This window comes from Saccopteryx leptura, chromosome 2 (genome assembly GCF_036850995.1).
Source record: "Saccopteryx leptura isolate mSacLep1 chromosome 2, mSacLep1_pri_phased_curated, whole genome shotgun sequence".
Taxonomy (NCBI): Eukaryota; Metazoa; Chordata; class Mammalia; order Chiroptera; family Emballonuridae; genus Saccopteryx; species Saccopteryx leptura.
Genome location: NC_089504.1, coordinates 283,557,533 through 283,576,023, shown reverse-complemented (window position 1 = coordinate 283,576,023; position 18,491 = coordinate 283,557,533). Strand labels below are relative to the sequence as shown.

The following is an 18,491-nucleotide window of genomic DNA, read 5'->3' as shown; positions in this document are numbered from 1 at the left end:
AAAAATGAATAGCACATAAGCTAAAGAGCTTATAACCTAATAGAGAATGTATATATTGAGGGTTATAGCAGAAAGTGCTACCTGCTATTTATACTCTGCCAACAGATTTACTTTCCTGTTGTTTTGTTTTTTTGGGGGGGGGGGTTATTTGCCAAAACTTACTGAAAGTACTTTGCTTTGTTGGAGTTTGTACCACCTTGAGTAAGCAGTCAGTAGTGTTATTTACAATTATTGTTGTTATTTTATTATTACCATCACCTAATAATAGAGATGACTATAGAAGTATATGAGATAGGAGAAGAATCAATAGATAATCAATATTTATTGCAGATTATCTACATGGTAATAAAATCTGGCCTCTAAGTTAGTGTATGTAATAGTTGATACTTTCAGTGATGTTTCCTTTTGCAGTGCATATGAAAGTCATTTCATCTCTGTTACCAGGCATTAATGTGCTTTGACGTTTTTTAGGGATCTTGTCCATAGAACAGCTCATCAGCCGGGTAGGTGTGATTGGTGTGACTCTCATGGCTCTTCTTTCTGGATTTGGTGCTGTCAACTGCCCATACACTTACATGTCCTATTTCCTCAGGTAATGAGATCTTCATCTCTTTTCTTTTTTTCCCTTTACTTCTTGAATATATGTGTCATATCATGCCACCATCCTTTATACTTAAATATTAGACCTTTGACACTGCCTTTGTATTCTTTTCCTCTGTCTTTCGTGGTATTGACCTAGTAATCTGTCTAAATAAGTCTTATCCCTTATATTGCTTGTGTTTATTTGTCCTTCATTTATTTATTTTAATGGCAATATCAATTTGACCCTCCTTACTCCCTACTCATTAACCCCCCTTTTAAAGGCACATTTCTAGTAGATAGTAATGTGAGCTACTCCCAACAAATTAGTTCCTCCCAAAAGTAGAACAGTAGAAGACAAATACCAAGTTAAAAGTGTGCTTTCACATGCACCATAAATGTTATTGAATGAAAGCTAAGAAAAACTGTAAGAGAGCTAGTTATCTTCCATTGCCCTGAGACCCAGAAATATAAGCTGTAAAAAATGACAGCAAAAGTATTTTTGCTCATTTTAATATTTTCTGGGAAAAGACAGTTTCTTGAATTGCTAAGTAATGATTAAGGTATATGTGTTTCTCTAGCTGTTTTGTGTTATGCCCAAGGAGGGGACCCCAAAACATTACTAACAGTTTGTGCCTATTATAGGAATGTGACTGATATAGATATCCTAGCCCTGGAACGGCGACTACTCCAAACCATGGATATGATCATAAGCAAAAAGAAAAGGTAAGATATTAGCACATTGGCCCTGGCCAGTTGGCTCAGTGGTAGAGCATCAACCCAGCATATGGAAGTCCTGGGTTCGATTCCCAGTCAGGGCAAACAGGAGAAGCAACCATCTGCTTCTCCACCCCTCTTCCTCTCTCTCCTCTCCTTTCTCTCTCTCTCTCTCTCTCTCTCTCTCTCTCTTTTTCTCCTCTTCCTCCTCCTGTAGCCATAGCTCAATTGATTGCAGGGCACTGAGGATGGCTCCATGGTGCCTTCCACCTCAGGTGCTAAAAATAGCTCAGTTACAAGCTTGGACCCCAGATGGGCAGAGCATCAGCCCCAGATGAGGGTTGCCAGGTGGATCCCAGTTGGGCGCATGCAAGAGTCTATCTCTCTATCTCCCCTTCTCTCACTTAAATATATTTTAAAAAGATATTAGCATATTAAAAAACTTGTACTGTTAGAATTTCTCAACAAGAAAATTTGACTATGAATTGGTGTTAACAGGGAATTTCATCCTTCTCATTTCCATTATAAGTTAAGGTATCATCGAAGACTTAGTGTCTAGTCCTGTGTGAAAGAAAATTTTCAAATACAACTGTATTTCCTGATTTTAGATAAATTCTCTTGAGATGAATCATTAGTATAATTTATATTTCAAGATATTCTACCTTGAATGTTTGTCCTAAAATTTGTGTGTGTGTATGTGAGAAAGAGATTTGGGGGGGGGGGGGGACAACGACAGGTAGGGACAGAAAGGGAGAGAGAGAGGTGAGAAGCATCAATTCTTCATTGCAGCACCTTAGTTGTTCATTGATTGCTTTCTCATATGTGCCTTGACCTGGGAGCTACAGCAGACCAAGTGACCCCTTGCTCAAGCCAGCGACCTTGGTGAGCTGTGCTCAAACCAGCAACCTCATGGTTTTGAACCTGTATCCTCTGCGTCCCAGTCCAATGCTCTATCCACTGCGCCACCACCTGGTCAGGCTGCCCTAAGTTTTTACAAACTTTTTCATGCCTGATTTCTACCTTTTCAACTTCCTTTTCTCTTAACTACTTTAAAAAATCCTTCAAGTCTTCAGCTACTGTTGTTATTTTTATTATTTTAAAGTATGTTTGAAATGTATATTTGCAAAGTAGCATTTCCAGAAATCTATATCACAATGGTACAAGAATTAGCTCTAGATTCTGACTCTCTGAATTTTAATCTGTGGCCTGTAGCTCACAGTAACCTTAACCTAGTTACTTTATTCCCTTATATCTTAGTTTCCTTATCTGTAAAATGGAAATAATAATAATGAGCTGACATGTAAAGTTCTTAGAACAGTGAATTATACATAGCTAAGGAAAATTATTGAAGTTATTAGTAATCTCTGCTGGATAATTATTTGGTTTTAATGCTTTACCTTCATTTATTCTTTTGTATAGTCATTTACTTAATAATTATAGAAAGTCTAGTTTATTCCAGGTAGTGTACTAAATACTGGATAGTACATAAAAATACAAAGATGAACAAGATAATCAATTTCTACCTTTATGAAGCTTATTAGTCTGTCTTTATTAAAATTATTACGCATATAAAATGGTGACATAGAGGTTTTAAACTGCATGTTTTTGAATTTCATGTTTCTTCAACAATTTTTTTAGTAAGACCCATAGTAGAGTCAAAGAATCCTTAATGTCAGAGAAAGAAATAGACATTAGAATGATAGAGAGGCTGAGATTCACCAACTAATTATTTGTCTTCAGTTCTATATATCTTTACTAAGATACTGAAAGGAAACACACATATGTATACATTTACTTATTTTGTTTACATTTATTCTATACAGTTTATTTTACATGAAAGAGTATGAATGCAGATTTTAAAAACATAACAATAAGAGCAGTGGTATTCAATATTAGAAGACCCTTATACAGAAACACTTCTATTTTGATTCCTAAGAACATTCTCCCTTTTACTATATTTCTTTTATCCACACCCAGAGATGAATAATAACCCGTGTCAAGTTTGGATGTGCACTTTTAAGCCACTTTATCACTAATCATGGTTAGTAATTAGCTCTGATGTACCCCTATAGACCTTATCTAGTCAGGATCTGGGATGGCTTGTGGTCCTGCAACAGTCCTTATTAATCTGAGTGGCTCTCAGATGAATCAGCCTCCCAATTTGACCTAGTTACCACAGGTATTTACCCAGTTGGTCCAACAGGGCAGATAGGCAGCTAACATGATAACACTGGGGCCCTTGGGATTCATGCAGTTCCCTTGCTATTTACCAAAATATTAAAAACATAAATTAAAAAAAAAACTTTTCACAAACATTTTTAGACTATCTTTCAACTTAACAGCAGAGGGCCATACTGAGATGACATACAAGAAAAATAACATCTATTATAAACAAAAAAAGTTAATGGTTAGAAATAGGGGCAGGAAAGGGTCACACTATCTTATTTGGAACACTGAATAGAAGGTGAGGTTTATAGCATTTGGGAAACATTAATCAAAAACCTAGTTCATATAGTATAAACATGCTGCTTTAGTGATCAAAGCCTTTAACTTTTTTCAGGTTGAGAGAATTAACTGATTTATTTTATTTTGATCTTCTGTTGACTTAGATATTAAAACTTTTGTGTGGATAATCTATGAAATAGCTGAAATATAGTCTCTGTTCACAAGCAATAGTAGTACAGTTTTGAGATTATGGTTTTGTAGAAGATGGAAAATATAGTTGTGCAACTACACCATGGTATAATGAAAAGAACTTGAACTAAGCAATCACATTACAATAAACTAGTTAAGTGATCTTGAGAAAATAGTAGACTGTATTAGTATCCTCATTTGCAAAATGACAGGGTTGACTAATAGGTCTATAGGATCCCTTTCAACCCACAAATTCTTAATTTATAATTTTTCACATAGCTATAACATACCAAAAAAACTGGAATCTATGATATGTATAAGTTAAATGCAAGCTATTACTATGAAGAAAAAATCTTAACCTCTATCCTTGAGTGAGGATTTTTTAGTCTCTCTTTTGAAAATTTATAAAAGTAAGAAAAAATATATATTCACTGGTTAAATTTCAACAGCTGCTGTCAAATCATACTAGAGAAAATTTCCAGAAATGGTACTATAAAGAGTTCAAGCTTTTCCTTTTACAGAAAAGCATAAAAACTGGAAAAATTATTAAAAACAGTAATTTGAAAGTACTGGAAAAATGAACAGAGACAAGTAGAAATTTGAGAAGTATATCAAGTAACTGCATGTTTATGGCTTCTTTGCCTGGAGCGTACTCTTCAACCACCGTCCAACCCTCCCAGCATCCACTCAAGTATACAGATTGATAGAGTTCAAGTCAGCAAAGTAACTGGAAATCTAAAAGGAAATTTTTGGAGCAAGAGAAATGCAGAAAGTTAAGATCTAGGATCTAAGTATAAACTCTGCCCAAATCCCTGCCTCCTCACTAAACAATACATATGCAAAGTGAATACCAGCGAGCCTAAGAAAACATAGACGAAAACTAGAAGGAGGTCTACCCTTGAGACAAAATGGCCAATCCACAGAGGTACATACTGTGTGATTCTACTTATATAACATTTTTGAAATGACAAAATGGAAATGGAAAACAGATTCATGGTTGCCAGGGTTTAGAGAGGAGTTGGAGGTGGGAGGAGGGCATTGGGCTATACAAGGGCAACATGCGGATCCTTGTAGTGATAGAAATGTTCTATACCTTGACTATATCAGTGTCATTTCCCTGGTTGTGATATTGTACTATAAATTTGCAGGATGTTTCCAGTCAGGGAAAGCATGGGATCTCTGTATTGTTTTACAACCATATGTGAACCTATAATTATCTCAAAACAAACCATTTAATTAAAAAAAGTAACTTTTTATCAATAGATTACCACCAGTAATCATGGTGACCAGAAAACAATAGGATGGCATATTTAAACCATAGTAAACATTTTTCAGCCTCTTCACTTGAAGACTACAGCCAAGCCTTAGCCAAGTGGATATGTTTTTCCAGATTGTGGGTTTTTAAAAGGCATTCAGCTAATATATTCTTGTTCTAGACCTACCTCTTAAAATAAAACAATAATGATGATGATCATGGTGGTGGCGGTGATCATAGTGAAGAAGAGCTCAAAATAAAAGTCCACTGATTGCCTGACCAGGCGGTGGCACAGTGGATAGAGTGTCGGACTGGAATGCCAAGGACCCAGGTTCAAGACCCCGAGGTCGCCGGCTTGAGCGCAGGCTCATCTGGTTTGAGCAAAAGCTCACCAGCTTGGACCCAAGGTCGCTGGCTCCAGCAAGGGGTTACTCGGTCTGCTGAAGGCCCACGGTCAAGGCACATATGAGAAAGCAATCAATGAACAATTAAGGTGTCGCAATGTGCAATGAAAAACTAATAATTGATGCTTCTCATCTCTCCATTCCTGTCTATCCCTCTCTCTCTGTCTCTGTCTCTGTAAAAAATAAAAATAAAAAAATAAAAAGAAAGCCCACTGATTGATTTTGGCCAGATGCTCGGTTGTGTGGAGCGTTGTCCCAGAGCGCAGAAGTTGCCAGTTTGATTCCCTGGTCAGGGCACATACAGGAACAGCTCCATGTTCCTGTCTCTCTCTTTCCCTGCCTCTCTCTCAAAAAAAAAAGAAAAGAAAATAGTCCACTACTTGTTGACTTATATTGTTTTTTTATTCCTTTTTACCACATCTCTGGCAGTATGTTGTTACCTTTTCATTTTTAAATATATTAATTTTTTTTTAATTTTATTTATTCATTTTTAGAGAGGAGAGCGAGAGGGAGAGAGAGAAACAGAGAGAGAGAAGGGGGAAGGAGCTGGAAGCATCAACTCCCATATGTGCCTTGACCAGGCAAGCCCAGGGTTTCAAACTGGCAACCTCAGCATTTCCAGGTTGACGCTTTATCCACTGCACCACCACAGGTCAGGCCAAATATATTAATTTTTTTATCTGCAACTTATTTGATAAGAGCAAAATTGTTTTATAGGCAAGTGATAAGTTGAAAGTGAAAGGGAATTGTTTAAAATAAGGCCAACTCTCACTCCTAGTGATTGTACCTCTCTACCCGTTATGGGGCTACAATTTTTTTTTTCTTTATAGCAAGGGATCAAAAGATTTTATTGGAAGGTGATAAATCAAGTAAAATAATGAAGATTTATTCATCAATACAATGGTAAATGCTGACCCTGGCCCGTTGGCTCAGCAGTTGAGCTTCGATTGTGTGTGGAAGTCTTGGGTCTGAGTCTCGGTCAGGGCACACAGGAGAGGCAACCATCTGCTTCTCCCTCCTTCTCTCTCTCTCTCCCTCTTCCCTTCCCACAACCATGGCTCGATTGATTTGAGCACATCGGCCCTGGGCACTGAGGATGGCTCTGTCAAGCCTCTGCCTCAGGAGCTAAAAATAGCTTGGTTGTGAGTATGGCCCCAGGTAGGCAGAGCATCTGCTTCAGCCAGGGTTGTTGGGTGGATTCCAGTCATGGTGCAGGCAGGAGTCTGTCTCTGTTTCTCACTTAAAATATGTCTATGTGTGTATGTATATATATGTATATGTATATGTATACATGTATGTCCCTGGCCGGTTTGTTCAGTGGTAGAGCATTGACGCAGGGTATGGATGTTCTGGCTTCGATTCCTGGTCAGGGATCACAGGATAAGTGCCATCTGCTTCTCCACCCCACCCCCTCTCACTTCTCTCTCTTTCTTCCTCTCTTTCGGCCATGGCACCATTGGAGTGAGTTGGCCCCAGGTGCTGAGGATGGCTCCATGGCCTCGCCTCAGGCACTAAGAAGAGCTCAGTTGCTGAGCAACAAAGCAACACCTCAGATGGGCAGAACATTACCCCCTAGTGGGCTTGCTGGGTGGATCCTGGTTGGGGCGCATGCAGGAGTCTGTCTCTCTGCTTCCCCTCCTCTCACTGAATAAAATTTTAAAACATGCAGTGGTAAGTGCTAAGAAAAACAGCAACTATAATTGAATAGAAGAGTGAAAGGGAAGAAAAAAGAAAATATATTAATTTGGGGCTACAATATAGAGTAAGTCACCTTTACGTAATCAACCAGTTCCACTCCAAAGTCAGTCATTGTATTTGTTGTACTGTAGACATTCAAACTAAGGACAATAGAAAAATGGGCTCTGTACTCCCTCTCCTTTAATCCAGTATGGTAAACTGAAGTGAACTTTTATTAATGGGTGAGATGGAATGTCTTCCTTATTTATGTACTTGTTTCCGCTTTCCCAACTGTGAAAATAGGAAAACTAAGGGTTGTGAGTCTTGTCGAGTCAAAATCTCCCTAGACGTGAGCCTCTTCTTGTTATTAACTTGATATTACATCTTCCAACAATGCTGAGTAACAGGGAATGTGTGTATAAAGGAAAGGCAGAAAGAGCCAAACTGGAGCTATATTTCATTCACTCATCATCTAGGCAAAGGTCATTTTGTGGAGGAAATAGTTAAGTCATTGTTATTGGGAATACCATTTTGTATTTCATACCATTGGTACCATTGGCATGGGTCCCTGCCACAGATACCATAAAATCTTTTAGCCCTCCTACTCTTTTTTTATTAGACTTGTAGTGGTTCATTTTAGTCCTGTAAGCATTGGCCCTTTATATTCAAGTAATCATTTATGCACAAATGATCTTAGTTTTCTCACAAAGACCTTGTTCTTAAAACCTATATGTTGGGCTGAAACATGCTAGCAGCTACTAGTGAAGTGGTGGGTTCTCAATAGACTGAGAGGACTAGAGGAAGGCATAGTAAGTTTCCTGTTAACTTATTAATGGGAGGAGATTGGAGTTAGAGAGAGAATGGTGATGTTTTAGAAGAGTCCAGGTTTGTGTAATTTTGTTGGGCTTTTTTCTTTTTGTCTGCTTTTGGAAACATTTGAGTTCCTAACCTGTACCTGGTTCTTTAGCTAGGTGCATCACCTATTACTTTTTTTTTTCCTTAAATGATAATAGTAATAATTATTAATATGTGAATAGCACTTTATAGTTTACAACCTGAGTTCTTATATATTATTTCATTTATCTTCACCACTATCCAGAGATGAGGAAATAAAACTCTGAGATTTCACAGCTTCTGAGTGACAGAGCCAATCCTCAAATTTATTACCTACTCCAAATTCTGTGATCTTCACAGAATTGACATCCTTCCCTAAACACCTCAGCAGACGAAACAGGCAGTTAAGAAACGACATAGAAGATGGATGAGAATGGACTATGAGGGTCCATGCTCCTTGCTGAGGTGTTTTTGTTTGGTTTTGTTTTTTGGGTGTTTTTGGTTATTTGGTTTGTATCAGGCATTTTTTGAATTGTTGTCTTTTTCATTTCAGGATGGCAATGACACGGAGAACTATGTTCCAGAAGGGGGAGGTGCATAGCAAACCATCAGGATTCTGGGGAATGATAAAAAGTGTTACCACTTCAGCACCAGGAAGTGAAAGTATCCTTTATCCCTCTGCTTGATTTTTTTTAATTTCCATTTTTCAATTACAGTTGACATTCAATATTATTATTAGCTTCAGGTGTGCAGCATAATGATTAGACATTTATGTAACTATGAAATGATCCCCCTAGTACCCAGCTAGCATATACATTCTTTTTCTCAACTCAGGAAAAAAGTAGTATTGGAATAGTCTTTTCTAAGGTAGCTGACCACATCCACAGTCCCACCGGTCAGGGGTAGGCTTAGGAAATATAGTGTGTACAAAGTCATCTTTCCAGCACCCACAGATACTCATAAATCATTGTCTTTGAGCCGAAGAGATTCTAACAAGTGAGTCTTTCCATTTTACAGATGAGAAAGCAGACCCAGAGAAAGTTAAATCACACAGTGATTTGTGGCAGAGATATAGAACCAGAACTGTGGTCTCCCTTTCTTAGTTCTTTCCACTACACTACTGCATTTTCCACTCTGAAAAACAACTGCAAAATATAATGGCTTTCTTAAATGTCTGTAAGGGCCCATTTCTAAAGCAACCAGTTTTCCTAAACAAATTTTTAAGCGGCTTTGTATCTCCAGTGACTTTTTAGTTTAAAAATCAAGCAGATTGAGTTAATGGATAGTTTTTGGCCCAGCTGGTTGCTGTATTAAACTAATTCCCAAACTGGGTAACCAAATCTCTTTGTGGCTATCAAGCTATTAAGTCAAATTTGGGGGGCCCAGGGATGAGATAGCATATTCCTGCTTCCCTGGCCTGAGGAAGTACAAATTCCCTTTTGCTTCAGTTGGAGGAAATGAATGTAATCTATTCTTGCTGTAAATTATGACATATCTTTCTGGGGTCAAATACAAAGTACGAATTAGACCAAAGAAAGGTAGAAGGACCAGAGGAGAAGGAAAAAAGGATTACTTTAAATTTATTTAATCAAGAAGCAATTATTTCACATCTCCTAAAATGAGGAACAGAATATAGCCTCACTCCTCAAGGAGCTTACTGTCTGTCTAATCATGAGAGGGGCAGACATGTTAACTAGTAAACTCTGTTGTTTGGTGGCTGGACCATGCCAGTTTCAGCTACTACTGAGGAAGCCCTGAAGGGCTGATTTGTATAGTGAGGAACATTACAGAGGAGGGAGGATTTAGATTAAAGTCAATGCTCTGTTTTAGAAGGGGCTGTTTTTGTATTTTTATTACTTAAAAATCTATAAAAGCCAAAGTTTATGTGTAAGCTATCTTAGTGACAGTAAGTCAAGTCAACAATGGTATCAGGATTCTTTACCTTCTCTGAGACTGTTTTTCTAACTAGAGAGAATAGTAGCATGACCTCACTGAGTTCTTGAAAGTGGCATAGTGTAATGGAAAGATCAGGCCTTGGAGTAAGATAGATCTGACTTTGCCTCCACGCCTGTTAGCTGTGTGACTTTCAGCACGTTATTTGACTCTCTGAGCTTTACTTTCCTTATCTGCAAAATGGATAACATCATTTGTCTCATAGGATTGTTATGAGAATACTAGAAAATAATATCTCTAAAGAACTAAAGAAGGTAATATCTACAAATCCTAGCCTGAATTAGAACTTAGTAAATATTAGTTTTCTTTTCCTAATATTGTCTTTATTCAGATAATTTAGGATAAACTATGCTATTTTACAGGTGTTTTTCTTACAATATAACCATTTGAGATTTCCAAGATTACATTGACTTAATCTAACTAGATAAAGCGGGGGGGAAAAGCAACCAAAAAAAAAAAAATGTCTGTCTGAGCTACTTGAACTGATAAGAAACTGAGTGGTAGGTGGTCGGTGGAAGGTGTTTGTTTGGTGGTGGTGCTGTGATAGAGAAGCTTTTATATAACTGTGTTGGAGGTTGGGAAATTGCCCAAAGTAGCTGGCTGTGAAGCAGGAAATTAAATATATAGGCAGTTCCTAGGATCCACTATAGGAAAAAACAAAAGCATATGCTTTCTTCATTTCTATTTCTTGAAACTACTGTCTGGTTTAAACCTTGATGCCCATTTGTGCCAGATCTTACTCATATTCAACAGGAAGTGGATGCTTTGGAAGAACTAAGCAGGCAACTTTTTCTGGAAACAGCTGATCTATATGCTACCAAGGTACAGAGCAAGGAAACTGAAGTGTGCTTTTTGTCAATATGACTGAAGAGAGAACAAGACTAACTAGCTTTTTAGTGTCCTCTGTGGCCAAGCAGTACAAGAGACACCTCATAGTTTCAATATTAGCTATGAAGCATTAGAAGTCTGCGTTCTTCATGATATTGCTCCTACCACTAGCAAAATCCTTAATGGAATACTGTCACTAATAGAAATTAGTGGGATACTCAAAAGAAGCTTTTCAACATCTAGGAAAGTGGTACACAACACTTCCTACTGACCCAGGATCAAGATGTTAACTCCTCTGACTGCTTTTTATTCCCTTACAAGTTAGTAATATCAGGAAATCAGTAAGACACTTTGCTGCCATGATCTAGCCCTATTCTAAAGGATCCAAATCAAGAAATGACCTAACTACAAGAAGTAACTTTTCTATTTACTCCTAAAACGCAATATAATTTATACAAAATCTATTAAGATTGTTCTATTGTATTTTAGTCCTTTTTGAGGATCACTTCACAGGAGTAGCCCTATAGGATGGAGGTTAACATAGCTTTGGCGACCTGAGCCTAACTTCCCCCTCCTTACTAACTGTTTGACCTTGGGAAAGTTATTTAACCTCTCTAAGCTTTATTTTTCTCATCTATAAAATTAAGATAATAGAACACATCTTATAAGAGTTATGAAAATTAAAATAGATAATGCATTTAAGTTGTTTATCTCCTTTCTGGCTTAAAGTATTAAGTAAATTGCCCACTACTATTATTATTTTAATATTATTCTTACCATGTGTGGTTTTTTGATTAGCCTTATTTTTGTTAAATATAAATTTACATTTTGCTGAGACTGACTATGTTTTATGTTTGTTTTCCCTCAGGAGAGAATAGAATACTCCAAAACTTTCAAGGGAAAATATTTTAATTTTCTGGGTTATTTTTTCTCTATTTACTGTGTTTGGAAAATATTCATGGTAAGTGTATTATTTTTAACTGTCAGGGTTTAGGTAATTTTCCCTAGTAATTGCAGAAAGAGAAAAATGTGTTTGGTTGAGACATTGAACTAAATTCCAACTTAATTTTCAAATTCAATTGAATCCACAGAGAATGTGATCTTTCACGTCTTTGAGCCTTCCTCTTTTCCCTTCTACTTTATAGGTTACCTAGAAAAGAGAGGTTGCATTTTTCTTGTGTCAGAAGTCATTAATAAGGTCTTAAGTTATGAAATATATAAAGCAAATATAAAAATTTCTTATTTTACACTCTGCTTTCCATATTATTCATGAGTATGTGACTATATGTAACTCAGCTCCTACCTTTAGCTCAGAACAGAAATCACCTATGCTTTTTAATAATGTGTATACAGGGAGTCCTTGGGTTATGGCACAGTTCTGTTCCTACAACAGTGACGTAACCCGAATTTTGGTGTAAGTCAAAATCCACCCTAGCCTAAGTCACTTACCTATTCTAACACAGTTGTAAAATCATCTAGAACATAAAAACACAACTAAGCCACAGAAAAAGGAAAAGGACATAAAATATACTCTCCTGTACACCGTACTGCGTATTCTTCCACCACACACAACCAAACTAGTTCGCCCACGTAGTCTGTAAGTGCCACGCTAACAGCATGAGCAGAAACACTCACATCTCAATATTTTAAGTTTTTATGGGAGTGAGCGTCATAAATTGAAATCATCATATGTCAAGACTATCATAACCTGAGGGCCCCCTGTATACCTAAAAATTAAGTTCTAAGTAAATTCTAAAATGTATTTAGAATTTAGATAAACTTCTTATGTATTTACAAATCCTATTCTTTTGTGACTGTGGCTCTCACTTAATGTTTATTCTCTATGGGCACTTTATGTACATTATTTGTCTTTTCTCATGACTCATCTGCAGGTATTAGTGGATTTCAGTGTGGTTATAGAAAGGCCGATTTGACTTTCTGGTTTGGTAGCCTTACTAGGAGTGTGTGTGCACAAAGAGGAGCTTTGTCAGCTTGTTAGTTAATTTTGGTCAGTGTAGATGAATGGAGGATTCTGTGTTTAATGGACCTAATGTTGTAATAATTTGATGTCAATATTAATTCAGATAACATTTTAAAATCTTGATATATTCAATGGGAGAGGATGAATGAAGAGAGTGTGTCCAATTAGCTAAGCTACTGAAAGCTTTTTCCTGAGATACAGCCTTTAGGGGAGCATAGCATATTTTTTTCAATTATAGTTGACATTCACTAGTTTCAGGTGTACAGCATAGTGGTTAGACATTTATATAATTTGTGAAGTGATTCCCCCCAATAATCCTCGTTCCCACCTGGTACCACACATAGCTATTACAGTATTATTAACTATATTTCCTAAGCTATACTTGACATCCCTATGACTATTTTGTAACTGCCTATTTGTGCTGCTTAATCCCTTCACCTTTTTCACCAAAACTCCCAAACCCCCTCCAATGTGGGAACATAACATTTTTTTACAGTTTTATTGAGATATGATTGACATTCATTAGATTGCACATATTTAAAATGTACAGTTTGGTAAGTTTTGACAAATGTATACCTATGCAACAACCATCACCACAATCAAGATAGAAAATCTACCCACCGATCACTTTTTTTTTTTATGTGGGTGGAGGGGAAATAGATAGACTCCTTCATGCCCCCTGACTGGGATCTATCCCACACCCCCGTCTGGTGCCAACGCTCGGACCAACCAAGCTATTCACAGCACCCAGGGCCAACATTCAAACCAGTCAAGCCACTGGCCGTGAGAGAGGAAGGGAAGAGAGGGAAGAAGCATATGGTTGCTTCTCATGTGTGCCCTGACCGGGGAGCGAACCCAGGACTTCCACACACTGGGCCAATGCTCTATCCACTGATCCAACTGGCCAAGGCCCACCTATCACTTCTAAAAGTTTCCTCGTACCCTTGTACACACTTTTTTTTTTTTTAGATTTTATTCATTTTTTAGAGAGAGAGGAGAGAAGGAGAGAGAGAAGTGGGGGAGGAACAGGAAGCATCAACTCCCATATGTGCCTTGACCTGGCAAGCCCAGGCTTCAAACCAGCAACCTCAGCATTCCAGGTTGACACTTTATCCACTACGCCACCATAGGTTAGGCCCTTGTACCCACTTTTTAAATTTCCCTTTTAGAGAGAGAGAAAAAAACATCAATTTGTTGTTCTACTTATTCATTGGTTGATTCTTGATTGTGCCCTGACCAGAGCTCAAACCCACAACTTTAGACTCACTCAATCCAAATGAACTATCTGGCCAGGCCTCCTGATAACCCTTTGAAATGCCTCCCTTCTGTACCTCCAGTCCCCAGGCAACCACTGATCTCATTATTCATTAGTTTATATTATATTTTCTAGAACTTTATATGAATGGAATCTTATAGTATGTACCCTTTTTCTGTGTGGCTTCTTTTACTCAGTATAATTGAAGTTTCATCCATGTTATTATATGTATTAATAGTATTTGGTTGTTGTTTTTTTTGCTGAGTATTCCATGGTATAGGTGTACCACACTTGTTTATCTCCTCTCTTGCCGATGGACATTTGTATACAGTTTGAGGTTATTACAAATAAAGCTTCTGTGAACATTTATGTACAAATCTGCATATGGGCATATGCTCTCTTTTCTCATGGGAGAAAACATTTAGGTATGGAATAGTTGGGTCACATGGAAGATATATGTTTAGCTTTTGAAGAAACAGCCAAACTTTTCCAAAGATTTTATACCATTTACATTCCCACCTGCAACATATGAGAGTTTCAGTTACCTCGCATCCCTCCAAGGTCATGGATCCCAGAGTTACCGATTCTAAGGGCAACAGCTCAATCACCAAGGTTGTCAGCTGGAGCCCTAGGTCAGGGCACATAGGAGAAGCAATCAGTGGAACAGCGAGTTTGATGCATCTCTCTTTTGCTATTTCTCTCTCTCTTCCTTCTCTCTCTCTCAAAAAAAACAACAAAAAACAGAAACACTTAATATGGTCAGTCCTTTTAACTTTAGACATTCCAATAGGTATGAGGTGGTATTGAATTTAATTTGCATTTCCCTAATGTCTGATGATATTGAACAACTTTTCATGTGCTTATTTGCCACCTCTTTATCTTCTTTGGTGATATATCTACTTGGTGATATATCTTTGGTGATATATTCAGAACTTTGCCAATCTTTAAATAATGTTTGGGCCCTGACCGGATAGCTCAGTTGGTTAAGAGTCATCCCAAAACAAGGCTGTGGGTACAATCCCCAGCCAGGGCACACACGGGAAGCAGTCAATGAATGCACAACTGAGTGGAACAACAAATGAATGCTTCCCTTCTCCCTCCCCTCTCTCTGTCTCTCTAAAAAATTTTAAAAATTAAAAAATTAAGCCCTGGCCAGATAGCTGGGTTGGACCACTGTCTGGAGCAAAGGTTGCGATTCAATCCCCAGTCAGGGCACATACAGGAGCAACTCAATGTTCCTGTCTCTCTCTCCTTGCTTCTCTCAAATATAAATAAATAAACAAATAGATAAATAATAAATATGGTAAGTAAGTAAATAAATACTTTTTTTCTGGAAATTCATTATCAAAAACATGATTTTCAAATTTTCTCTGAATCGGTGGCCTAGCTTTTCTTTCTCTTAGCAGTATCTTTCAAAGAACAAAAGTTCTTATTTGATTAAGTCCAGTTGGGTTTTTTTTTTCTATTATGGATTATGCTTTTGGTTTTATATCTAAGAGATCTTTGCCTATCCCAAGGTCACAATTTTTTTTCATATTTTTTCTAGAAATTTTTAGTTTTAGTTTTTATATTTAGGTGTATGATCCATCTTGACTTAATTTTCTAATATAATACTGTAGAGTGGATCCAAATTTAATTTCTGCATATAGATAGCCAGTTGTTCTAGCAACATTTACTGAAAAGATAATTATTTCTTTATTGAACTGCCTTCGTAATATTGTCAATAACCAATTGACCATATATGTATGGGTCTGTTTCTGTGCTCTCTGTTCTTCTCTGCTGCCAGATGAACTATTTGCCTTTATTTCTCCAGTACCACACTGTCTTGATCTGATCACTGTAGCTTTATAATATTTCTTGAAATCAGATAGTGTAAGTTCTCTAACTTCATCCTTTTTTTTTGTTGTTTTGGGTATTCTGTGTCCTTTGCATTTCCATAAAAATTTCTGAATCAACTTATTAATGCCTACAAAAACCACAAAAACACCCACTGAAATTTGTATTAGAATGTCACTGGATCTTCAGATCAATTTGAAGAGATGTGACATCTCAGCAATATTCAGTCTTCCAATCCATGAACACGGTATAACTCCTCATTTATTTAGATCTTCTTTAGTATTTCTCAGTAATGTTTTATAGTTTTTTGTGTACAAGCCTTGCACATCTTTCATTGGATTTATCTCTTGAGTATTTAATATTTTTGATAATATAAATGGGATTGTTTTTATTTCAGTTTCTGAATGTTACTAGTATATACAGTGTGTCCGTAAAGTCATGGTGCACTTTTGACCGGTCACAGGAAAGCAACAAAAGACGATAGAAATGTGAAATCTGTACCAAATAAAAGGAAAACTCTCCCAGTTTCATACCTATTCAGTGCAGTTTGATGTGGGCTCATGCACAGATTTTTTAGGGCTCCTTAGGTAGCCATCTCGTATAGCCTCTACAGACTCATCACTGACTGATGGCCTACCAGAATGGGGTTTCTCCACCAAACTGCCGGTTTCCTTTAACTGCTTATCCCACCGAGTAATGTTATTCCTATGTGGTGGTGCTTTGTTATAAACGCACCAATATTCACGTTGCACTTTGGTCACGGATTCGAATTTAGCAAGCCGCAGAACACACTGAACTTTCCTCTGTACCGTCCACATCTCGACTGGCATGGCCGTGGGCTGCTCTGCTGTATACACGGTGTTATGTCATCATCTGCGCATGCATACATGCTGCCACATCATCCTACAGAAAGTGGGAAGGTTTTCCTTTTATTTGGTGCAGATTTCACATTTCTATCGTCTTGTTGCTTTCCTGTGAGCGATCAAAAGTGCATCATGACTTTACGGACACACTATATATACAATTGATTCTTATATTTTGATTTTATATTCTACAACCTTGCTAAATCCCTTATTAGTTCTAGAAGCTTTTTATATCTATAAAAATACAGTCAGATCTTCACAAGTAAAGACAGTGTTGCTTCTTTTTTCCAATCTGGAAGCCTTATTTCTTCCCTTCTCTTCTTTTTCCTACCTTTCCCTTTCCCGCCTAGTCCATCCCATCTCATCCCATCTTTCTTTTTCTCTCTTTCTCCTCTTTCTCCAGTCTTATTGCACTGACAAATGCCTCCAGTAAAAAGTTAAATAGAGCAGTCATCCTGATCTTGTTCCCAATCTTAGGGGTAAATCATCCAGTCTTATACCATTTAGTATGGAATTAGCTGTTGATTTTTTCCAGAGGCTTTTTAACAGATTGAGGAAGTTCCTTCTGTTCATAGCTTGTTGAGTGTTTTCAACCATGAAGCATGTTTGATTTTGTCAAATGCTTTTCCTGCATCTATTGAGATGATCATATGATTTTTCTTTTTTAGTCTGCTAGTATAGTGAATTATATTTTTGTTTGTTTGTTTCTTTTTTAAGTGAGAGGCAGGGAGACAGACTCCTGCACGCACCCCAACCTGGATCCGCTCAGCAAGCCCCCTACAGGGTGATGCTCTGCCCTCCTGGGGCCGCTGCTCTGTTGCTTGGCAACCAAACTATTCCGGCATCTAAGGTGAGGCCATGGAGCTATCCTCAGTGCCCAGGGCCATTTTGCTCAAACCATTCAAGCAACCAAGCCATGGTTATGAGAGGAAAAGGTGGGGGAAAAGGGGGGGAGAAGCAGATGGTTGCTTCTCCTGTGTGCCCTGACTGGGAATCGAACCCAGGACTTCCACAGGCCAGGCAGATGATCTACTGCCGAGCCAACCAGCCAGGGCCTATATTAATTTTTGAATATTAAATCAACCTTTCATTCCTGCAGAAAACTTTACTTGGCCATGGTGATTTATCCTTGGATTTAATATGCTAAGATTTTGTTAAGAATTTTTGCATCCACGTTTATGAAGAATATTGGAGTGTTATTTTCTTATAATGTCTTTGTTTGGTTTTGCTGTAAGAGTAATGCTAACTTTAGAAAATAAGTTGAGAAGTACTTCTTCCAATTAGTGGAAGAGTTTGTGTGGAATTGTTATTATATCTCTCTTAAATGTTTGGTAGAAACTCAACAGTCAAGCCATCTGGACCTGGAGTTTTCTTTGCAGGAAGACTTTTTAACTACAGATTTAATTATTTTGTGTGTGACAGAGACAGAGAAAGGGACAGATAGGGACAGACAGATAGGAAGGGAGAGAGATGAGAAGCTTCAATTCTTCATTGAAGCACCTTAGTTATTCATTGATTGCTTTCTCATATGTGCCTTGGCCAGGGGACTGCAGTAGACCGAGTGATCCTTTGCTCAAGCCAGTGACCTTGGACTCAAGCTGGTGAGCTTTGCTCAAACCAGATTAGCCTGCACTCAAACTGACAAACTCGGGATTTTGAACCTGGGTCCTTTGCA

General features: G+C 37.7%; 1 protein-coding gene across 1 annotated transcript in view; it reads left to right on the top strand.

Moving 5' to 3' along the window:
* LOC136390940 (Golgi pH regulator) overlaps positions 1 to 18,491 on the top strand; it is a 75,189-nt gene that overhangs the window by 36,949 nt on the left and 19,749 nt on the right. Inside the window, exons 6-10 of the mRNA XM_066362101.1 lie at positions 472 to 592; positions 1,225 to 1,305; positions 8,654 to 8,763; positions 10,787 to 10,875; positions 11,750 to 11,842. Of these exons, the coding sequence (XP_066218198.1) occupies positions 472 to 592; positions 1,225 to 1,305; positions 8,654 to 8,763; positions 10,787 to 10,875; positions 11,750 to 11,842 (494 nt within the window). The remainder of the gene's footprint in view (positions 1 to 471; positions 593 to 1,224; positions 1,306 to 8,653; positions 8,764 to 10,786; positions 10,876 to 11,749; positions 11,843 to 18,491) is intronic.